The 22,243-nt window shown below is 40.6% G+C and overlaps 3 protein-coding genes across 3 annotated transcripts in view; 1 reads left to right on the top strand and 2 right to left on the bottom strand.

Moving 5' to 3' along the window:
* Nucleotides 1–1,255, bottom strand: LOC109403928 (probable cytochrome P450 9f2; the record flags this gene model as incomplete). The annotated part of the gene is given in 2 exon segments (XM_019676830.3): nt 1–812; nt 877–1,255. Coding segments are annotated over 2 exon segments (1,033 nt in total), but the record flags the coding sequence as incomplete, so codon positions are not given.
* LOC109403726 (sodium-dependent transporter bedraggled) overlaps nt 1–22,243 on the top strand; it is a 358,384-nt gene that overhangs the window by 53,105 nt on the left and 283,036 nt on the right. The window contains exon 2 of the mRNA XM_062856205.1: nt 10,141–10,182. Coding sequence (XP_062712189.1) covers nt 10,141–10,182 — 42 coding nt within the window. The remainder of the gene's footprint in view (nt 1–10,140; nt 10,183–22,243) is intronic.
* Nucleotides 10,219–11,956, bottom strand: LOC109426424 (cytochrome P450 9e2-like). The gene is made up of 2 exons (XM_019701936.3): nt 11,672–11,956; nt 10,219–11,608 (listed from the first exon to the last, which is right to left on the bottom strand). The coding sequence occupies exons 1-2, from the start codon at nt 11,881–11,883 to the stop codon at nt 10,219–10,221; spliced, it is 1,602 nt and encodes a 533-aa protein (XP_019557481.3). The 5' UTR covers nt 11,884–11,956.

The raw sequence follows: 22,243 nt of genomic DNA, 5'->3' as shown, positions 1-22,243 counted from the left end.
ACGCGAGGAAGGTCATAGATGTTGAAACCGTGTCGAATCCAGCCAGGAAAAAGAATAAACATTGGCCGATCATTTCACTCTCGGTCATGATAGTTTCTGGTTGCGATCGCGCCGTTTCAGAGTCTTCCTGCTGCTTATTATCTTCCTGTTGGTTCGTCAACATTCCTTTCCGGCTCTGCATCAACAGATGGACCATATCCGGACGAACGATCCCGTTGGCTTCCCGCGTCCGAACCGTGTCTCTAATCAACCCCGAAAAGTAATCGCTGTGTTCCTGGCTGATCAAGTCGATCCCAAACCAGTTCATTAGCTTCGGAGCAAACGAATATCCCAAAATCTTCAGCCGCGTTTTCAAATTAGTAAAAACCATCATCTCCTTCCCCTTACGGTAGAATTCATTGTCGCGATCGCTCGAAGAGTTGACCTTGATCCCAAAGGCACACGTCGCGATCACATCATTCGCAAATCGCGCAAACACGTCCTTCATGTCCCACTCCTTGGCGACGTCGTCACCCTGTTCCCGATAGTACGCCACCAATGCTTCACTGCACTCGACGATCAGTTCAAACATCAACTTCATCTTCGAACCGGTAAAAGCCGGGCTCAGCGTCGCTCGCATCGTTTTCCATTTTTGACCGGTCAAGACGAACAACGCCTTGCACGCGATCAGATTGGGGTGATCGCCATGATCGGACCCGAAAATCGGCCGGTGGTCGGTGAAGTGATCGAAATCTTTGATGGCGATCTTTTTGATCAGTTCTGGATCGCGCAGGACGTACAACGGCAGGATGGTATTCATCACGCCAAACACCCTGAAAAGGAAGTAAGATCAATACCTGTGGGTGATATGCAGGTTTAAAGTTCGTGTGGACTTACTTGGCATCATGGAACTTATCGTAGACCCGTTTAACATACTCCGGGAAGGACTCTTTGGACAACATCATCGGTTTGGTACCACCGAAGAACAGCGGTCCCGGAAGCGAAGGAATAGGTTTGCTGCGGAAGTAGTCATTTTTACGCGAGAGAAATCGATAGATGAACACCAGAAGGGTAAATAACAGTAAAAACACTGCTGTGAGGACGGTTACGAAGTCCATGTCTGCGAGCAGCGGCACTGTACTGTGGACTGAAGCCGTGAGCAAAAGGCGAGAGACGTTCAGAAACGCACAGCAGATTATGATTGGTTTTGATGGGGTTGTTCTAGTAGGATTTTGGGTTATGCTTCAAGATAACTGTAACTTGGAATCAGTCAGAACAATATCGTTGAATTGATTAGATAACAACTCAACTATACGCCTTATTTTATAATTTTGGAGATATTTTGGAGAACCACCCTACAACATACGAAATGAGATAATATAAACACACGGTTATTTTAGCTACATTTGAGCTAAATGAAAGTGTGAGTGTGACTCACAGACGTTTTTTTACATTGGAACTGAAGCAGATGTCTTTTGGAACTTTGGTTCCAAAATAAATAGGTTTTCATTATTTTGGTTATGAGATTCCACTTGGATTTGATCATGCTTTGCCGAGTCCAACGTGTACAAAAATAACGTATTTCTCGTACTGAATTGAACACATCATTAGCAAAACTAGGTGCATCATGATAGCGGAGCTGATAATGGAAGGTCTTTATAATTGTTCAAAAGATTGTGCATTTTTCGGATTCAGATGCTAGTACACAGAGTCAAATATTTGATCAAAAACAAAACAATGCTAAAAACATGTGGTTTGACTTGATGGAATTGTCATTAGTGTCAAACGTCAAACACATTGTTGACGCGCCAGTGAATACTGGTCACCCTAGTTGAGTGAAATCGTTGACTGAATAGGAAGAAGATAGAGAGTAAAGTCAAAAGAATAAGGATTGGCAAAGGTGAATAAAGTTAGAAGTTATTTTAGGTTATTAAACGGTTTGAAACCAAAATCAAAGTGTATAACGGCACTGATAATTGTAAGTAGGATAAAATAATCAATTCAGATATGTTTTATAATAAAGAATTTTCTAGTTCAAGCTGATCATCAAATAAAACGTCTTTCGATCTGCTTTGAAACCCAGTGGCCGGCTTGAGAAGGTTGAACCATCTCAACAAACTTGAAAATTATCACTACGTTGACCGCCACATGCCAGAAGACATGAAGAAGAACGGAGCCAAAAAACAAGCTGTGCAGCCGTCAAGTATGGACGATAAACGAAAAACATCGAGAAAAAAAGCGCCGAAGTTCAATTCTGCATCGGAAGCGTTGCAGCTTCAGTTGGATTTTTTACAACAAGAGCAATCCATTAAATTGAAGGCAATCGCAGAACGTGAGACGGTTGAACTGTCGTTTGCACGAAAACGGTATCTCCTATTCAAAACACAACTGGAGCTAGGTGTTGATGCTGTTGATGTGGAGGAAATCGAGTCCAATTGTCTCGACTCTGATGATACTGTGAGCAGTGTAGAAAATAATAATACTCCAGATGCGTTTGAGTACGCATCTTCTATATGCGAATCGATGCCCGTGTCGTCAAATGCGGCACCGACATCTGAGCAAATTTGTGCGCGCCAAGTTATGTCTGCGGATTTGCCCACTTTCACGGGAGATCCCAAAGATTGGCCTGTATTTTATAGCCAATACAAGCACACCACTGCTGCTTGTGGTTATAGTAATTCTGAAAACCTGGTACGGTTACAGAGGTGTGTGAAAGGGCAAGCTCTAGAATACGTACGGAGCCGTTTGCTTGTGCCAGAGTTGGTCCCAAAGGTCATGGAAACACTGGAGATGCTGTATGGGAGACCGGCAGTATTGGTCAATTCGCTGATAAATGAAGCGCGGGAAATCCCTCCACCGAAGATGGAGCATTTGGAGACGATCATAGATTACGGAATGGCAATTCAGAATTTGTTTGACCATTTGATTGCAATGGATCAGGAGGTGCACTTGCGGAATCCAACTTTGTTGGCAGAACTTGAGTCGAAATTACCAGGGGAAATGAAACTGGAATGGGCGCGGTATAAACGAGAGCATACTCCGTCCTCACTTCGAACTTTGCACGAGTTCATGAATGAGCGGGTTGAGGCCGCCTGTGAGCTCACCACCACTGGAATAGGGAAACAAGCATCTACATTTCCAGTAGATGATTCTGAGGATGAAATCGGCCTATGTTCGACAACTTCCGACCATACCAGAAGCTGTTTGATATGTAAAAGACATAATCATCACGTAGAGGATTGCGAACAGTTCAGGCCAAACATGTCTAAAGGTCCAATCTGCAGAAGAGAGGCTCTCTTTGGTTTCCCTCTCTTTCGTTAATATCTCAGCTGTTTATTTGTATTATGATTGTCTCCTTGCATTGAACGATGGTCAAAACAATCGTCTTTTGATTTGTACTGCAAAAATAGTGGAAAAGTGTACCATTACATTGCAATAATTCAAAGAGAAGGTGAACAAAGAGAGCCTCTCAAATGCAGATAGGACCTATTGAAATGTTTGGCCTGAGTTCAAATCGTATGACGTGAGCCATCGTTGGAGACTACTGGGAGAGTTGAGATTGTGTAGATGTTGCCTCGGTCGCCACACGACTAGAGTTTGCAGGAATGCAAATGAATGTGGGAAAAATAGGTGCAAACTTATACATCATCCTTTATTGCATCAAGATAGGTTCTGATAGGGTAACCAGAATGCGCTAGAAAGGATTGGTAGTAACACTTAATTGAACATGAAGTATTACTGGGGGGGAGTGTTGACGCGCCAGTGAATACTGGTCACCCTAGTTGAGTGAAATCGTTGACTGAATAGGAAGAAGATAGAGAGTAAAGTCAAAATAATAAGGATTGGCAAAGGTGAATAAAGTTAGAAGTTATTTTCGGTTATTAAACGGTTTGAAACCAAAATCAAAGTGTATAACGGCACTGATAATTGTAAGTAGGATAAAATAATCAATTCAGATATGTTTTATAATAAAGAATTTTCTAGTTCAAGCTGATCATCAAATAAAACGTCTTTCGATCTGCTTTGAAACCCAGTGGCCGGCTTGAGAAGGTTGAACCATCTCAACACACATGTTTTCAAACTTTTTGATTTACTTGTTAACCCTTTATAAGGCAGTGGCAACTATATTGCCACCTGCTGTTTTTATTTTTTTCTGTTTTATAACAATTTATTTCGAACTTCTTTTTTTGGTTTACGCAAAATTAGGATTACTAACAACGCCTGGTATTTTTTTGGTACTAAACAAAGCTTAAACAATAATTTGGGAGCCTTTTGTAGTCTTAAAAATGGCTAAATTTGACCGCGTGAAGAAAATTAGCTCAAACTTATTGTAAAACTATGGATTTGGTAAATATTTTAAGAAATAATCAAATTATGGGTTGATATGAGCTGAACTACACAGTTTAAATTATGGGTTAAGCCCTAATCCACTCTAAGATCTCTTTTCCGGAGATCGAAGTCAAAAGAAGAAAAGTACCCTAAACGGGCAGTGGCAAGAATATTGCCACCAGCGCTGGTGACCTAAACGGGCAGTGGCAACTATATTGCCACCTCAAAAACTCGTTTTTGGGGTAAACGGGCAGTGGCAACTATATTGCCACCTAGATTGTTGAGAGTTTCTTTCAAACAAAAATTGTTTTGTACATGTAATCATGAGTATAATTATTTCCATAATAGTATGCGTTGATTACTCTTCTAGTTTTCTCGGCCTTATAAAGGGTTAACTTTTTTTATTTGAGCTCTTCACTTTTTAGCAAATGTCTAAGATTTTAATCAAGTCTTCTCGTAATTTCTGGAAGTGCCTGCTTAATATTCTTGTTCTTTGGTTCCGAAAATAGTTAAAAATTATACTTTTAAGAATTTTCTTGATCTACCCAAGCTGTATTTTCCTTTCGAAGAAAAAACTCACCTTTTTGTGAGTTTGTCGGGAGTGGGATTCATAAGCATACTTGCTGAAACCTGTTTTTCACTTAAATTTTTTTTCTTCATCATAGTTTCTATACCTGAATCCTTAACATTCGTTGTGATAAATAGTAGAAAATAGAGGGTCTTGTTTACTGGACTGAAAACCATATTCGAGATTCGGGATTTTAATTTTTCAAATCCCGAGATGTCCCGGAATACCGGCAGAAATCAAAATTTTCCAATAATCAATAAAAAAATATAAAAAAATCTTTTTTTTTTCAACTAATAAAAACATTCAATACACCGATGTTCACATCTACCATAAAAAAAAGTTTGGCATTTTTTTTTTCAATTTTTAAGCACTGCTGTTATGAGTACTGTACCTCCATATTCATTCTAATTTAAATACCGAATATTCAGACATTTACGTAGCTGGGGAGCTTAGTCTTGGCGACTATAAGATTGCATGGACAACAGAAATATAAGTAAAAACAAGAAACCATCTTTTCAATCAGAATTACAACAACATATCTAAAAGACACTTGATTGTTTAAAGACAGTTGGAACCATCAAATGATGATTGACAACTTTTAAATGAAGTACTCGTCCTCTTCCGAAATAAGTTATCATGGGCTAAGTCATCATGATTAAGTTATTGAATCATATTTACCCGATCGGAGTTTTTACCAGAACTTGTAAAGATATTACTGATTGAATTTTTAGAGAAAACCCTAATAACATAACCTTGAGATATTTACGTCATGCAAAAGTTCTTGGTGAAAAGTTGTTGAATTTAGTGTACTGATTTCTAAAAATATTTTTATATGTGTTTTTATTCATGAGTTGTATCTTACGCCAATTCTTCACACGTAGTAATATTTACATTCCTAGAGGAAACATTGAATAATGACTCAAAAGGGTTCCTGGGAAATTTATCTAATTTTGTAACGAGCCGGATCGATTGCCCAAAACTACTGGAACAAGCAAATTTTCTCGTTCCTGCACGCCGTACCCGTCAACGTTTGTCATTTTGGATCTCAGGACATCGAACACTGTTTGGTCAACATAACCCTTTAGAGAAATTTTTTAGTTTGTTAAATAGTGCTGAGACGTTTGATTTTGGAATAAGTAGACCAAAGTTTAAAACTAGCATAAGATAGATAGATATATATGATTGTTATTCAGTCTGTACAGCTTCGGCTGAAGATGTAGTTAAATAGATAAATAAATTCTTGAGTTCTATACTTGCTGTTTCTGACAGAAAATTTTAGAATTTCTTTGGCAGAATTAAAAAGGAAAAAAATGGAAGAACGATTGCTGCAGGACTGGGTGGCCGAAAATATGTAATAGAAAAAGATCTTTCATTGAATAAGCTATTTGTAATACTCTTGCAACGGTTACATACCTGACCTTAGGACAGAAGGTCAAAGGACAAATGGTCGAAGGACAAAAATCTTCTTCCTCACTATACTGCAGAGCATGGTTTCCCAAACTGTGGGTCGCGACCCCCCAAGGAGGTCGCCGGCCTTCATCCAGGGGGTCGCGAGGGTCAGTTGAATAATTTACTGTAACAGACAGCAAATGAGGGAATTTCTATGGTGGGTCGCCGAGAGCACGTCAACTGGCAAAAGGGGGTCGCACACCTAAAAAGTTTGGGAACCTATGCTGCAGAGATATTCATTGACTACTTGTGTTTAGTGATCATCCCCTCTTGGATTGAAATTCCTACTATTCGTTTTATTCGCTCATATACCCAGAGATTCGTTCTTCTTTAATTCATAGGCTCTTTTTGGCCTAAATCGCTGTAATGATTGGAGTTTCAAATGACAATATTTCAATCTATGATGCATCTTTCTTCTATCCAAAGTGTGTTCTTTCAAAGAATTTTGTTGCCCACATTTAAAGTTACATTACTTTCAATCATTTATGGGCATCTATTTCGAATTGCAATGCGGTAATAAATTGCTGCATATAAGCTATTGCAAGTTTTAGAAGACACATCTTTCAGATATGTTTATTTTTTTAAAATGTTGATAAATTTTGGAATCACTAGTTCTATTATTTCTATCGAAATTTAAATTGTTTTTTTGTCAAAAACTGATCACTTTTCCATGTGTTTCATTTTTTTGTCTATTTAACCTTTTGTCCTATTCGTCCTTTTGTCCATTCGACCTTTTGTCCTATTTGACCTTTTGTCCCATCCGACCTTTTGTCTCATTCGACCTTTTGTCCATACAGCCTTTTGTCCCTCGACTTTTTGTCCTTCGACCATATGTCTTTCGACCTTTTGTCATAGATTCTACCTTACGATAGTAGATAGATAGATAGATGTCTTTTTTAAAGAAATTTTCAGCCCGAGGCTGGCTCATCTCTATCTTACGATAATTCCTGCGATAAACGTAACTGAATTCTCCCGCAACAAAATGTTCACCATCAGTAAACACCAAACACACAAACAGAAACACAAGAAAAACGGTTCTGGGTCATTTGGCCGAACGTCATTTGGCCGAACGCCGTTTGGCCGAAAGCCGCTTGGCCGAATACCGTTTGGCCGAAATATTAATGATGAACTTAAATGCTGTTACTGCCGTTCTCCGCATCACATCGAGAGAATAGCCTTTGATTTAAGGAAGGAAATATACACGGAAAAATCTTTGATGAAATGTTGGCAGTTTCAACGCCAACTAATCTCTGAATGGTAAAACTAGAAAGAATAGCATGTGATTGAATAAAGGAAATTTTCCCGATAATCATATTGACAGTTATAATGCCAAAAACTTCCTCTGAATGCTTTTGATCATAATTCGGCCAAACGACCCATTCGTCTAGATGGCATTCGGCCAAACGGCATTCGACCTAACGGCGTTTGGCCAAATAACCGGACACCGAAAAAAAAACTACATCAAATCTTGATCCTGGAATGTTTCTACAGGAGTCTGACTAGATTTGTTAGGAAAATTGCAAGATCAAAACTTAATGTGGCAGATCTTACGCCGTAACGCACCATTTCAAGGTGATCTACCCACGTTACGGGAAGACTTTGAACAAAACTATTTCCACGCCAAAAAAGCGTTTCTGACAAAAGTGCTTGAACAGAAGTTATTTCAAATTTCCTAAATTGTTCGTAATTAATAAAAGAAATCAAGTTTCATTTTAATAGGTTTATGAGTGTTTATCAATAGTTGAGTCAATATTTGAGCAAGTAGTTAGTAGTTGGGTTAACCTTATGAGGTTGCAATCATATTCTAAATATAATCGTTGCATCTTACCCATCTAATTCCGTTTGTCGAAAATCGACGGTGCTCTAGGTCTAGAGCAATCATGGTAAGTAAGTAGAGGGTCAATGAAAAATTAAAGGATTCTTTCAGGGATTTTACCAGGCATTTTTTCATATACTCATTCCGTGATACTTTTAGAGAGGATTTCGAGGATTTCTCCAGGGATCCTCCGAGATTGCTACAATAATTCCGGTTGGCATTCCTCCGAAAATTGCTTCAACGATTCCTTCAGAGATTTCTCCTGGGATTTCTTTGGAGATTTTTCTAGAATTATATCAGAAATCTCTCCCACCCTGGATTCTTCAAGGGATTCATTTAGGAAATTCAAAGGGACTCCTTTTGAGATACACTCAGAGATTACTCTAATTTTTTACAGGGATTTCTGGCGGGATTAATTCAGGGATTTTTCGTTTTTTAGTTATACACGACTGTATTTGTTTCTAGTAGTCGAAACTTCCTTTACACGGTACCAACCACTTTAGGGGCCATAGAAACTACGAAGATCGAATTTTGATTACTTTAGACCCCTTTCACCTATCCCTCTTACACACTAATTTTAGAGTTGCTTGTTCGGCTGTTCTATTTTCGGTAAAAATATTACCGAAGTTCAGCACAGTTTTACCGATATTCGGTTAATTTCTACAGAACGTTCGGTAAACATTACCGGTGATTCGGTAGATTTTATTTTTTCGCCGAACTTCGGTAAAGTTTTGCTGGACATTCGGTAATTTGAAATTTTACCGAAAATTGAACAGCTGAATACGGTACTTTATTTTAAGTGTGACATTTGTCCATAGAAAATTTGGAAAATTTTCACTTTTCTTCCTTGGGATTTCTTGGAGTATTTTTAAGCAAGTAATCCTCAATCTCAGAAAAAAAATCCCGGATGAATACACGAGAGGAATCCCTGAAAAATCTACCGGAAGAAAGGATTCCTTCTCCCCTGAAGAAATACCGAGAGGAATCCTAGAAGAAATTTCATGCTGAAATCCATGTAGGAATCCTGAAAATCTCAGGAGGAATTCCAGAAAGAATCCTGGGAGAAAAATCAGGTAAAATTATGCAATATTCCTAAAATCCAGAGATGATCCAATAATGAGCACCTAAAGAACCCCAGAAAGAATCACTGAAGGATTTCCGGGAGAAATTTCCATGAGTTAGTTCTGGGAGAATCTCTGAAGAAATCCCAGAAGGAATTCTCTAAAAACTTTGAGACGGAAATCCTGAAGAAAGCAATGAAAGGATCCTGGGAAAAATCCGAAGAAGAACTTGGAAGAAAACCTAGGAGAAAATTAGGAACAAATTGCGGAAGAAATACCTGGAGAAATCAACAAAGGTATCTCGGAGTGGAGGAATTATTGAAGGAATCCCTAAAACAATCCGTAGAGAAAATCCTGAAAGAAACCCGAGAGGAATACCTCATTTGGGAGGAATCCCTGAAATCTTTGAAGGAAACATGAGAGGAATCCTTTCGGGAATACCGAGATGCATTCGAGGAGGATTTATTTTCTTTTCTTCCAAGTTGAACGAATCTCGTGAGTGGAATACCAGGAGAAGTTTCATGAGAAATTCTGGAAGGAATCCCAGAAGAAAGCAGTGCATGAATATTGAGTAGAAATCTCTACAAGAGAGCATGTCTGTAACTCCAAAATGTTCATGATATCAATGATTCGCACTTCAATGCTATCTTGTACGACAATTTTTAACTGGATACCATTTTAACAGAGCTGAGTAGAAGTGGCGGCGACAGAGGTTTAAGTGGAAATGTAGATTCAGAAAAAAAATACAACCAAAAAATCCGATGTTACTGGCAGGGGGATCCATGGCATATTATTTTTATCTGCACGATAGCTCAATATGTATTTTGTGAAATAAATGGCTTTATCAATGTAGATTAGATCAAAAGCAGCAAGTCTCTTAAATGAACAAGCATAACCGCAAACACTCTAATAATATTTATTCATCTCTTTCGTTTCAGAACCATCCGACGATTTCATACGAGACATCACAACTAACTCAGGTAAGTTAATCACAGTGTCTTAAACACTAATCTACATCAAGCAACCTCCCTCGATCTAAACTCCAAGAAAACGCCATCTTTAGGTTTAAGGGGTGCAAACCCTTTTACAATTTCCACCGGGACCAGCGTCTTTGCAGTCTTCTCGAAGCTAAAACTCAAAAGCATATGATACACAATCGCCTTGACCTCCATCAGAGCAAACCGCGAACCAATACAGTTCCGAGGACCAACTCCAAACGGTAGATAAGCGCCTAAATTTATCCCGGCCTTGTTCTCCTCGCTGAACCGTTCCGGCTGGAAGCGCTCCGGATTCGGATAGTACTTGGGATCGTGGTGCATCGCATGCACCGGAATCCACATGCCACTGCCTCGATCGATGGTGAACTTCAGCCCGTTGCCCGCGTCCAGTTCGTAGTCTTTTACACATAGCCTGTCTAGTGCGGCTATTGCAGGCCACTTCCTCAGGACCTCCGAGATAACCATGTCCATGTAAGTCATCTTCTGAAGCGTTTCGTAATCCAGGGACTTTCCGTGGAGCGTGGTGTGGGTCTTTCTGATTTCTTCGTAAAGCTTGTTCTGAATCGTAGGATTCAACGCCAACTCGTAAGCCGTGAAGGTTAGACAGGTTGACACCGTGTCGAAACCTGCCAAGAAGAACATCAAACACTGAGCGATCATCTCGACTTCAGTCATCGAGTTGGGTGATTGCGTCTTCGTGAAAGTTGATTCTTCAACAGTTGCGAAGCCCTTGTTCTGCTCGGTCTCCACCTGATGGTTGAGCGTACCCTGTTTGGCCTGCATCAACAGGTGCACCATATCCGGACGCAAGATCCCTTCCACATTCCGGGTCTTAACCGTTTCCTTGACCAACGACGAAAAGTACTGATTCTGCGCTTGATCGTTGATATCCAGCCCCAGCCGGCCCATCAAAGTAGGCGCGAACCGATACCCGAGTATCCGCGCTACTACGCTCAGCCTAGTCAGCTGCAGCATTTTGCTTCCGTGCACGTAGAACTCGTTGTCCTTCTTCCGCAGCGAGTCCACCTCGATTCCGAAGGCACACGTCGCGATCACATCGTTGGCGAACCTTGAAAACACGTCCTTCATTTCGTACGACTGTCCACGGGGCTGCCCCTGGTAGAACCGAATCATACTCTCACTACACTGGACCACGAACTTGAACATCTGTCGCATCTTCGATCCGGTAAAGGCCGGACTCAACGTCGATCGCATGTTCTTCCACTTCTGGCCGGTCAGGGCGAACAGCGTTTTCTCGAACAGCAGATTCGGATGGTCCGAGTTGCTCGCTCCGAAGATCGGCCGGTGATCCATGAAGTGATCGAAGTCCGTAACGGCGATTCGCTTGATCAGGTCCGGATCGCAGATCACGTACATCGGGATGTTGGTGTCGAACAGCCCGAAAACCCTAAGAATGACAAGAATTTTTTGCTGACATGTTCAAGGATGAAGATCTAATTCAAAGATTTACCGAGCGGCAGCGAACTTTCGGTACCCGTCCTGGACAAACTCCGGAAAGGTACACTTCTTGAGCAGAAGCGGGCCAGTGCTGCCCATGATAGGTCGGACCGCCATCGAAGGAATCGGTTTGTGGTGAAAGTAGTCATGGTTACCGGTTAACCAACGATGAACGATCAACACGATTGCTAGGATCGCTAGCAGAAGTGTCCAATCGGGGTCCATCTCTGATTCTACGCTCGATTGTTGATGTGATAACGATCTGATGATTACTAAGATCTAGTCGCATAGGTTTGAGACTTTTTGTATGATATCGAACGGGATGATGTGAGTTTTTTTTTATAATGACAACTAATGAATGGATACGGATAATTTATCAGGGTGCACGTGGGAATGACTGTCAATAAATTTCACAATACTACGCGTGCTGATACTCATTAGTAGGCCGAGGTTTTCACGCGATACAACACTTACAATGTGGTAGATTGCCCATGACATACACTACTGATCAAAAGTATAGGGTCACCCATTGAAAAAAAGTAATATTTTTCTCAAGTCATGTATCTGCAAATTTGTTTTCCATTTCCATGAAACTTGAGGTATCATTCTGAAGATAATGAGATCAAAATGCTTTATGCGTGGCTTTGCTTATTCTCAACTCGGAATTTCACATGAATATTTAAACCAAAACAAATTCTCCAAAATGCCAAATTTTGAGGCTAGAGCTTGGATTACAGATTTCTATCTTATTGAAGCTATTCTGGTTGATCTAACGTATCGAAAAAAACCTTATTTTTTCATAGTTTCATTTTTTGTACAAGCTATAGCCCAAGGAACAGAAATAGTTGAATAACAGTTCCTTAGGCTGAAGTTTGCTTAAGTGTTGCTTGTTCGACTCTTAATTTAGCTAAAATATTTTTTGGAAATATATCCATTGTCCAAAGGTATCATTAACTCATTTTTTTAATGATTAAAAATCTGATAAACATTCGTAGAGATAACCTATAGCCCATAAAATTTAATTTACTACTTTTCAGAAGGGGTGACGCAAAACTTTTAATCGGAAGTGTATCAAGTGATCAATCTGAGCTAGCGGAATGTTTTGAACTTGAAATTGATCCTAACCAATCGTTTATTGTCAATGAAAGTTCTCTCCAGGTTGTTTTTATTTGTTTTAAAGTTTCTTGCCGTCATTGGGCCGAACGCCATTTGACTCAAAGTGTCATTTGGCCAAACGCCGTATGGCTGAGTGCCGTATGGCGGAAAAATGATTGATGAACTTAAGGCGAAACTGAATACATTTCCTCATTTTTTATTATTTTTTTCCAAGAAAATTTATTAAAAAATCGATTTTTTTACACAGTTAGAAAGGGTTATGCAATCTCTTGAATTTGTTTCCTAGTGGCAAATGTTCACATTTTTTTTCAAATTTCGTTTAAAAATTGTTTGTATTAAATTGATAAACATTTTATTTTTTTTTATATTGATCCTTGTTCAAACTGTGTATTTTTTGAAAAATCAAAAACCAAAAAATGAGGAAATGTTTCCAGTTTTAACTTGAGTGATCATGGCACTGTACTCGTTATCATTATAACGCGAAAGAGCAGCTTATGATTTAAATAAGAAAAAATTTCTGATAAAATATTGGCAGTTTCAATGTTAGCAAATTCCTGATAAACTCCCAAAGCAATTGCCGACACAATTTCCAAAGGAAATGGCGTAGGTATTGTCAAAAAAATAATTTCTTAAATCAATTCCCAAAATAAATCGCGAAGAAATTTCAAAAAATGTTTTGGAATGAATTTCTAAAAGAATAACCCATATACTTTTCAAAAAACTTACTGAAGGAAATCCCATAGAAATTTCCATAGAATACCAAAACCACCCATGTGGAAATAGTACAAATTGACGTAGAAACCCCTGAAAAGGAAATACCTATTATTGTTTTTAAATTTCAAAAAACATTCACACGGAAATTGCCATGAATTATTTTACAACGGACTGCCCAATTAGTTTCCCTAGAAATTGACGAAGCAGTTTTCAGAAGTGTGTTCACAAAATTTAGAAAGGAGCTACCAAAGGAATTTCCGAAAGAACTGCCGAATGAAATCAGAAAGAATTTGCAGAAGGAATTCCCACAAATATTGTCATATGAATTCTATTGAAAATTTCTGAAAATGTTTCCAAAGCCATTGCAGAAGCATTTTTTTTCAAGAATCAATTATGGGAATTTACCAAAAAAATATGCCGAAAACATCGTATCTTTTGCATTTTTCGTTCACCAAAGTGTACTGAAAAGCTATATGTTCACTCAAAAAAAACAAATTTTCGATAGAAGGCTCGGAGGGTCAAGTCCTCCTCTCCTCTTCCTGGCATAACGTCCTCACTGGGACAAAGCCTGCTTCTCAGCTTAGTGTTCTATGAGCACTTCCACAGTTATTAACTGAGAGCTTCCTCTGCCAATGACCATTTTGCATGTGTATATCGTGTGGCAGGCACGAAGATACTCTATGCCCAAGGAAGTCAAGGAAATTTCCTTAACGAAAAGATCCTGGACCGACCGGGAATCGAACCCGTCACCCTCAGCATGGTCATGCTGAATACCCGTGCGTTTACCGCCTCGGCTATATGGGCTATATGGGAAAGATGTCTAGACCCCAAAAATAGCGACCAAATATCCAAGATGGCAGCCTACAATTGAAGATGGCGGCTCCAAATTCAAGATGGTGGCTGTTCAGTGGAGTTTTAGGCCCTTGAACCATGCGATATGGGTATATTTGGTATAAAGGAAAATGTCCGAAGTCCAAAAATGGCGACCATAATATCCAAGATGGCGGCCTCAAATCCAAGATGGCAGCTCCAAATTCATGATGGTGGCTGTTTAATGCAATTTTAGGCCTAAACCATGCAATATGGGTATACATATTTTGTATGGGGAAGATCTCTGGACTCTAAAAATGGTGACCAAAATATCCAATATGGCGGCCTAAAATCCAAGATGGCGACTCCAAGTGCAATTGGTGGCGGTGTAATGCAATTTTAGGCCTAAAACCATGTAATATGGGTATATTTGGGATGAGGAAGATGTCCGGAGTCCAAAAATAGCGATTAGAATATCGAAGATGGCGGTCTAATCCAAGATGGCGGCTGTTTAATGGAGTTTTGCCCTAAAACCATGCGATATGGGTTTATTTTGTACTAGCTGTCCCGGCAAACTTTGTCTTGCCAAGCTGTGGTGGTTTGACAACTGTTGAAGTCATCGCAGCAACGCCCTCTAGATTGATTTAATTTTGATCACGCTGAATTTGTTCTCGGCTCATAAAAAATTCGTACTCTATCATTTTTTTTACTCTTCTAGTGGATTTTCGTAACTTTTTGTACATATAAACACAGCCCCCATGAATACGAATCGAACCATACATGAGTCATGCTGATCGGTCCACCCCAAGGGGCTAGTCGCTTGGAACATTGTGCCAACAGGTGCCAAGCACACCGTCTTATACGCTGTGTGGCACACCGAGGCACTCTGAGGCACAATTTTGACATTTGAGTTTGGGTGAAAAAACTAGGCAACCATGTGCATTTGACCTGCAAAATGAAAACAAACAGTTGGTTGTCTTGGTAGTTGCCAAGCAAAATCTGAATCATGGTCCACCCGTTCTTGAGTTTTGTTGCCTCAAAGGGACTTCAAACTCATTTATATATATATAGATGAGGAATAATGTCCGGAGTCCGAAAATAGCAACAAAATATCCAAGATGGTGGTCTAAAATCCAAGATGGCGGCTTGGATCAAAATGGCGGCTGTTAAATGGGGTTTTAGGCCCTGGAACCATGCAATATGGGTATATTTCATATGGCGAAGATGCCTGGAGTCCAGAAATGGCGACCAGAATATCAAATATGGCGGCCTAAAATCCTAAATGGCGGCTCAAAATTCAAGACGGTGGCTGTTTAATGTAGTTTTAACCAAGGGGGTAGACAGCTGTTGCTCTTTGAGCAAATTTTGAGCAGCTCAGTGCAACTCGCTTGCTCTTAGGATCATAGCAACCAGGTTGCTGAGATGAAACTTCGGTTGTCATTTCTGTGTTGTGCATGCAGACAAGGTTATGGAAAATATTTAACAGTTTCTCTTTCCAATAATTTTTAATTTAATAAGGAATAATTCAACGGTTTTGCTATTTTCAGGCTTAGATCATAGAGGCAGGATCACCTGATTAAGACGTCTGAAAGGTTCCTCCAAAAGAGGTGTCTGCAGCTGGATGAAACACAATCGACGTTTCCAACTTTGAACTTCTAACCGATCCTTCAGATTTACATAGTGCTGCGTTATTTATCCCACATCACTATCAAGACTGGAACAATGGATCTGCGTTAGGTTGGCGCTAGGGTATTTTTTTGGTAATGAGATGATTTTTCAATTGGCAAGTCTAAAACTAACTAACGACTAGCTAAACACTGTACGTACCTAGCTGTGTACTTTTTTCGTATTGGGATAAGTTGAGCTAATAACTTACCCGGAAAAGAACATTTAGTTTTAATGTCTAAGATAATGTCGAATATATAGCTCTTAACATGTGAAAAACTGCTGCAGTCACTACCTAAGGTATCCGTATGATAATTCCCTGATCACGATTCGCGAGAGCTATTCCTAATGAACCAGTCACCTTGGACAAGAGGGAATCACACAAATATAATGCTTTTCAACGACGTAGGATGGACTTGCTTGAAGTTAATGCATCCTGTGCTTTTCAACCTACGCTGTTGAACAGGGTTTATTTCCACCAGAATCTGACCAACTATATTTTCATCATGTTTGATCTTCCTAATGCATCATGTTACGAATAGCTCGCTTAAGAATTGTACGAATTGGTTCAAAAATAGCCCTAATGCACGAGGAGGGCTAATGAAAATTGTTTTAGAATCACAAACTTTCTACGAAATACAAAAATACGCTTGACCATTAGTGAAACGAATGACATCTTTCAAAGACTGTTAATCCGTCTGTGTTATGCCCACAAAACCTAGACTACTCTGATCAGCATTGAAAATTAAGCAAAATGTGAGTAACTTAGTGATGCTCGATGTAGTCAGAGCAGCTCAGTGCAAAGCTGTCTCCCCCCTTGGTTTTAACTCCTTAAAGCATGCAATTTGGGAATATTTGGTATGGAAAGGATGTCCTTAATACGGCGACCAAAATATCCAATATGGCGAGCCCAAATGGCCCAAAAATGGCGAACATAACATCCAAGATGACGGACTTGAATCCAAAATGGCGGTTCACAATTCAAGATATCGGTTTTTTCTTATGTGTTTGAGAGGCTCAAACATCAAAAGTCAGATAAACGATATGATTGTTGGTGCCATGAAATGGATTTCTGTTAAACGTATGAAAATACGTACGTATTCATCAACATGTTACTTGAGTTTTACTGAAATAAGGTTTCGAAGGCACAAGACAGGCGCCATCACTGCTAGGTGGGTTAATTAGGGTTTCAATATTTACAGTTTCAGCGCCAACTAATCCCTGAATGATAAAACTAGAAAGAAAAGCCTATGCTCAAAAAGAAGGAAATATTTCTGATGCTCATATTGGCAGCTAGAATGTCCAAAAGTTCATCTGAATTCATTTGATCATAATTCGATCAAACGAACTGTTCGACCAGATGGCCCGTTCGATAGTATGGCCAGATGGTGTTCGATCAAATGACATTCAGCAAAACGGCATTCAGTCAAATGACCGGACACCTGCCCAGGAAGCCGAGAAAATTTCCCGACCGTAACGTTGATTATGCCAGTTGTCTATTATGCCTGTAGTATTCGTGTCTAACGTCCGTATGCCTACTCAGCCAGTCCTTCATCAACTTACTTACTCGTCTACTCACTTTATCGCTTACTAATCACGTATTAGTTAGCTTAATAACTTTTAGCCCATTCGCTCATCTACTCACTCATCTGTACACTAATTCATCCTAGTTACCATACACTAGCTGTTAAGATTCACTCACTCACATCTATAAAATAAAAAATAAAAAAAAATTAAGCGAAAAAACTGTTCAAAAGTTTTTTGTTGCATATAAACTTACCAATTAGTAAGTGAGTTGATGAGTGGTGAGTTGATGAGATAGTGGCTTGGTGAATAATTGAGATGATGAGTGAGTAAATTTCCCAGTGAGCAGGTTTGTGACTAAGTGAGTGAACGAGTTTGTGGTGGGTTGGATATACGAGTAGGTGGGGCTGATTAGTTAGTGAGTTCATGAGCAAGTAGGTTGGTGAGCAAGTGAGTTGGTCACTAAATAAGTTCAACAGTAGGTGAGTTGATGACTGAATGAGTTAGTGAACGAGCAAGTGAGTTAGTAAGCTTGTGACTTATTAAGTTGGTGACTTGGTTGGTAAGAGAGTGAGATAATGATTGTGCATGACGATGAAATGAGTGAGTTGGTGAATAAGATGATGAGCTAGTGAGTGTGAGTGTGAGAATAAGAGAGCTTAGTTAAATTGTTTTCCATGTAATTCAAATTGTATGTCACCGTCTTGTTCTTCTTCTTTTTATCTTGAGTAATATCCGAACTGTGACAAAAAATGTGTTCGGCTTTTATGAGTACTTCAACAGTAAATGACTGGGATAAATCGTCGTTTACTGCCATTCCTATTTTTGACTTTCTTATCTCTTTCGACTCAGATGTCAATCCACAACACACCCGCGTTTGTGCCCACTAACTACAAGTCATTACTTGTTCTGTGGCTTAGTTGGTCAAAGCGCCAGTCTAGTGAATACAGGATCGTGGGTTCGAATCAGGCCCCCGACACGGCCTATATCAATGCATTGGAATCATGGTAGACAGGATGTCCTGGGCGCTAGTAAATAGCGCCCACTGTCAAATGCGAAAACATCAACAATTTTTTGTTTAACGCTTATTTTGGTTTGTTGATCAATTTTTGGAATCATTTTTTCCACCTCTTACGATCACAAAACACTTCAAACTCGCTTGATTATTAATGTACGGTAAGAGGAGCATGCGATTAGTTGAATAAAGCAACCCAACAAACACGCATTGTGAATGTACTTTTCGTGTGTGGTTCACAACATTAAACAAAAGCTGCGTTTGTTGATTACACGCTCGTTTCAATTTGCACAAATATGAGTATAAAGCAGTTAGATGTTGGCTACGATAAATTTCATTGACGCCAGGGGCCTGGTTCGAATGCCACCAGAACGCGATTTGGTAAAATGTCAGTAAAAGGCAGCGCTTGAAAATTGAAGCGTTTTACCTCAGACGAATCAAAATTTGCTCTTCTTTGACCGGCGCTTTTCAACCCAAAGCGGTAGCAATATTGTTGGAAACCGGCGGAACAGGTGCACAGCGGAATGGCCTACGACGGAAGACAACCGACTAGGGACTCGCGCGATCGCAGAAAGAAAAGCGGAGACTCGTCAATAAACACTTTTATTGGTACGCGGTTCGATGTGGAATGACAACAAAATGAACGACACACGACTACTCTAGTTGTTTATTATTTCTCCCTATCGTGCCGTCCGCTCGGCTGCTTACACGAATGTGCATTGGCGGCGGGTGAAAATATCGCCCCCACCAACACTCCTCCTCGATCTTTTCAGCCGGCCACTGGACTCGTTATCACATCACGGCCACTACGTTCGCTTGATCTTGGCGGCCGATGCAACGTTCACGTACATCTTCGCCAATCCGTCGCTGCGACAACCGATGAACTGCTCCCAGTAGTCAAAACCTTCATCGTCGCAATCCACAAACTCTTCACTTCCTTGGGGCTCCTTTCGTGACAGTACAGTTTCTTTCTTCTTCTTCGTGATCTTCCCAGCATGCTTCACAGGTAGCTCCTCCTGACTTCGACCTTCGTATTTGGGATCTTGCACCTGCACTTTCACCGAATTCTTCGCCTCGTCCTCCACATGCGTCCTGACAGCAAAACACACGTATCTCTCCTTCTCCGTTGCTTGATTGGCATCCTCGGAATCATCGTCATCGCCTCTTTGCTTCTTCAGGAACAGACGACAATTTCGCCGGAAGTGTCCCGGCTTCCGACAGTAGAAACAGATTTTCTCCGCCTGTCGCTTCACTACCGACCTCAACGCCCTGTCATCAAAATTGGAAGATGCACTCACCGTTCGCTCCGTCCGGCGCTGCCATTCGTCGAGTAGCTTTTGCTTGACGATCTCCATCGTCAGGTCTTCCTCTTTCCGACTCTCCAGCGCAGTCACCAATACGTCGAAGGAATCTGGGAGACTCCGGAGAACCATAGCAATCTTCAACGACGATTCCAGCTCCTGTCCCGCACATTGCAGGCGGTCGAAGAGCTCATCCAGCTCGAAAAGATGCCTCTCCATGTCCGGTCCCTCTGCATTCCCTTCGACCAGATTGAGATTGCAAATACGCTTCAAAAGAGAAACGCGGGAAGTCATAGTTGCCTTCTCATGGTACGCCTTCAGTTTGGTCCACGCATCTTGCGCTGTCGTAACGCCCTTCACTAGATGCATCTGGCTGTCCTCCAAAAACAACACTATTGTCGCAAGTGCCTTCTGGTTCGCCTTCTTCCAAGCCGCTGTAGTCGGTTCAGGCTCTGTCTCCTCCACCGCAAACCAATAATCATCGCGTATCAACAGCATCTGCATCCGCACTTTCCAAGTCGAATAGTTGCTGTTGTTGAGAAGCGGGAACGGAATTTTCTCAGACATTTTCTTCTTGCGTACCGAAACTTTTGTCCTGCACTGTTAGTCACAACAACACTCGTAATCGTTCGTCGATCACTGTCCGAGTCTGCTGCACTACCACATGCGCGACTAAATCTTCCTGGATGTCCTCTTCTAAACGTTCTCACATCCGAATCGTTTTTATCACCACCAGTCCGTTTATTCGCAGTAGCCACCCGAGAAAAACTATCACACGTCGAACGAAACACAACACAATCGGTGTCTGTTTTCCCGCTGATCAAGTTCTTCTTCTTCGCTCACTGCTCTTCAGCTTCAAGACAGCAAACTCTTCCGCTCTCACGATGACCGCAAAAAGCCAAGTCGACGCTCCGAACGGGTACCGACAACCACACCACAAACGCGCCGAAAAACGAGCCAACCCCAACGACATCAACCAAGCGCAAACTTTTCCACCCGGCGGGGCACAACTTCGGTCGTTTTCGCGAGGTCGAAAAAAGTCTCACTTTTCTTCTGCACGGTCTGGGCACATTACCTGTTGGAAACCGGCGGAACAGGTGCACAGCGGAATGGCCTACGACGGAAGACAACCGACTAGGGACTCGCGCGATCGCAGAAAGAAAAGCGGAGACTCGTCAATAAACACTTTTATTGGTACGCGGTTCGATGTGGAATGACAACAAAATGAACGACACACGACTACTCTAGTTGTTTATTATTTCTCCCTATCGTGCCGTCCGCTCGGCTGCTTACACGAATGTGCATTGGCGGCGGGTGAAAATATCGCCCCCACCAACAAATATGCCTTCATTAGCTAACATGCTTCAGAAGTAAGTGGGAGCGGGAGCAATAAAAAATATGAGTGAGAGTGAGGAACGACGATTCAGCGCCGTGTGGCTCTCTGAATCTCTCTCTTCGCCGGTGTATACGGCAATGAATATACTTGATTTTTATCTCGTTATTACAGTGCAAATGACATAAACTCGAATTAAATCGATTATAATAGTCACATCCATCAGTCTGTTATGGATGAATTGATTATTTTTACAGGTTTTGAGCAAAAAATAAATCCACTGAATCATTTACGCATCTTCAGCCTCACCGCAGCTAGCGAGAAATAATGGTTTCCAGTCAGTATGCTTCACCAGCCAACCGACCGATGAGGAATAGTGGTCGCGGTCGGTTCGGTTTCTCTTTGCTCCCTGTCCGTGTTCGTTCGTAGTGATGGTTGGCGCTGATGACTGATTGTACCATTCATATTCACTCAATTTCAAGCACTGGTAAAAGGGCAATATGTGTCATTGTAAGTCATTTGGTGATTTAATGATTTAGTCAGTAAATAAGTTGATCAGTGAGTGAATGTTGGAGAATGAGTGATTAGAGTTATCAAAGTGTAAGATTTTCTGTTGGTTCGATCGAAATTGATTGAGTAATTTCGGTTATCAATCATCCATCAGCTAAACCATTCATCAATTCACTCGCTCAATGGTTGACTCATTGCTCAATATGTCTTTTTATTTGCCCAGAAATTAACTCACTTCTCACTAAACCTCAGTTACACATATATCCTTAAATTCACTTGCTCACCAAATAGCTCATCCATCAACTCACTTTCTCATCAATGCACTCGCTCCTTAAATGACTGGAAAAAATACGTTCAAAAGGGCTCAAGTTTGAACAAATTATCAAACTCGTGATCGTTGAGCTTGAGGTGGGTGAAGAAGTGAGTTAGTGACTTGGTAAATAAATGAGTTAATTACTGAAGCAGTTCATGTAGTTGATGAATAAGTGAGTTGAAAACCAAATCAGCTTGTGAGTGAGTTAGTTTATTAGCGAGTGAGTTGATCGGAGTGTGAGTGAATGAGTTGGTGAGCGATTAGAGTTGTATTTTTATTGAGTA

The sequence above is a fragment of the Aedes albopictus genome, chromosome 3 (genome assembly GCF_035046485.1).
Source record: "Aedes albopictus strain Foshan chromosome 3, AalbF5, whole genome shotgun sequence".
Classification (NCBI taxonomy): Eukaryota; Metazoa; Arthropoda; class Insecta; order Diptera; family Culicidae; genus Aedes; species Aedes albopictus.
This window is presented reverse-complemented; position numbering and strand designations above follow the sequence as displayed.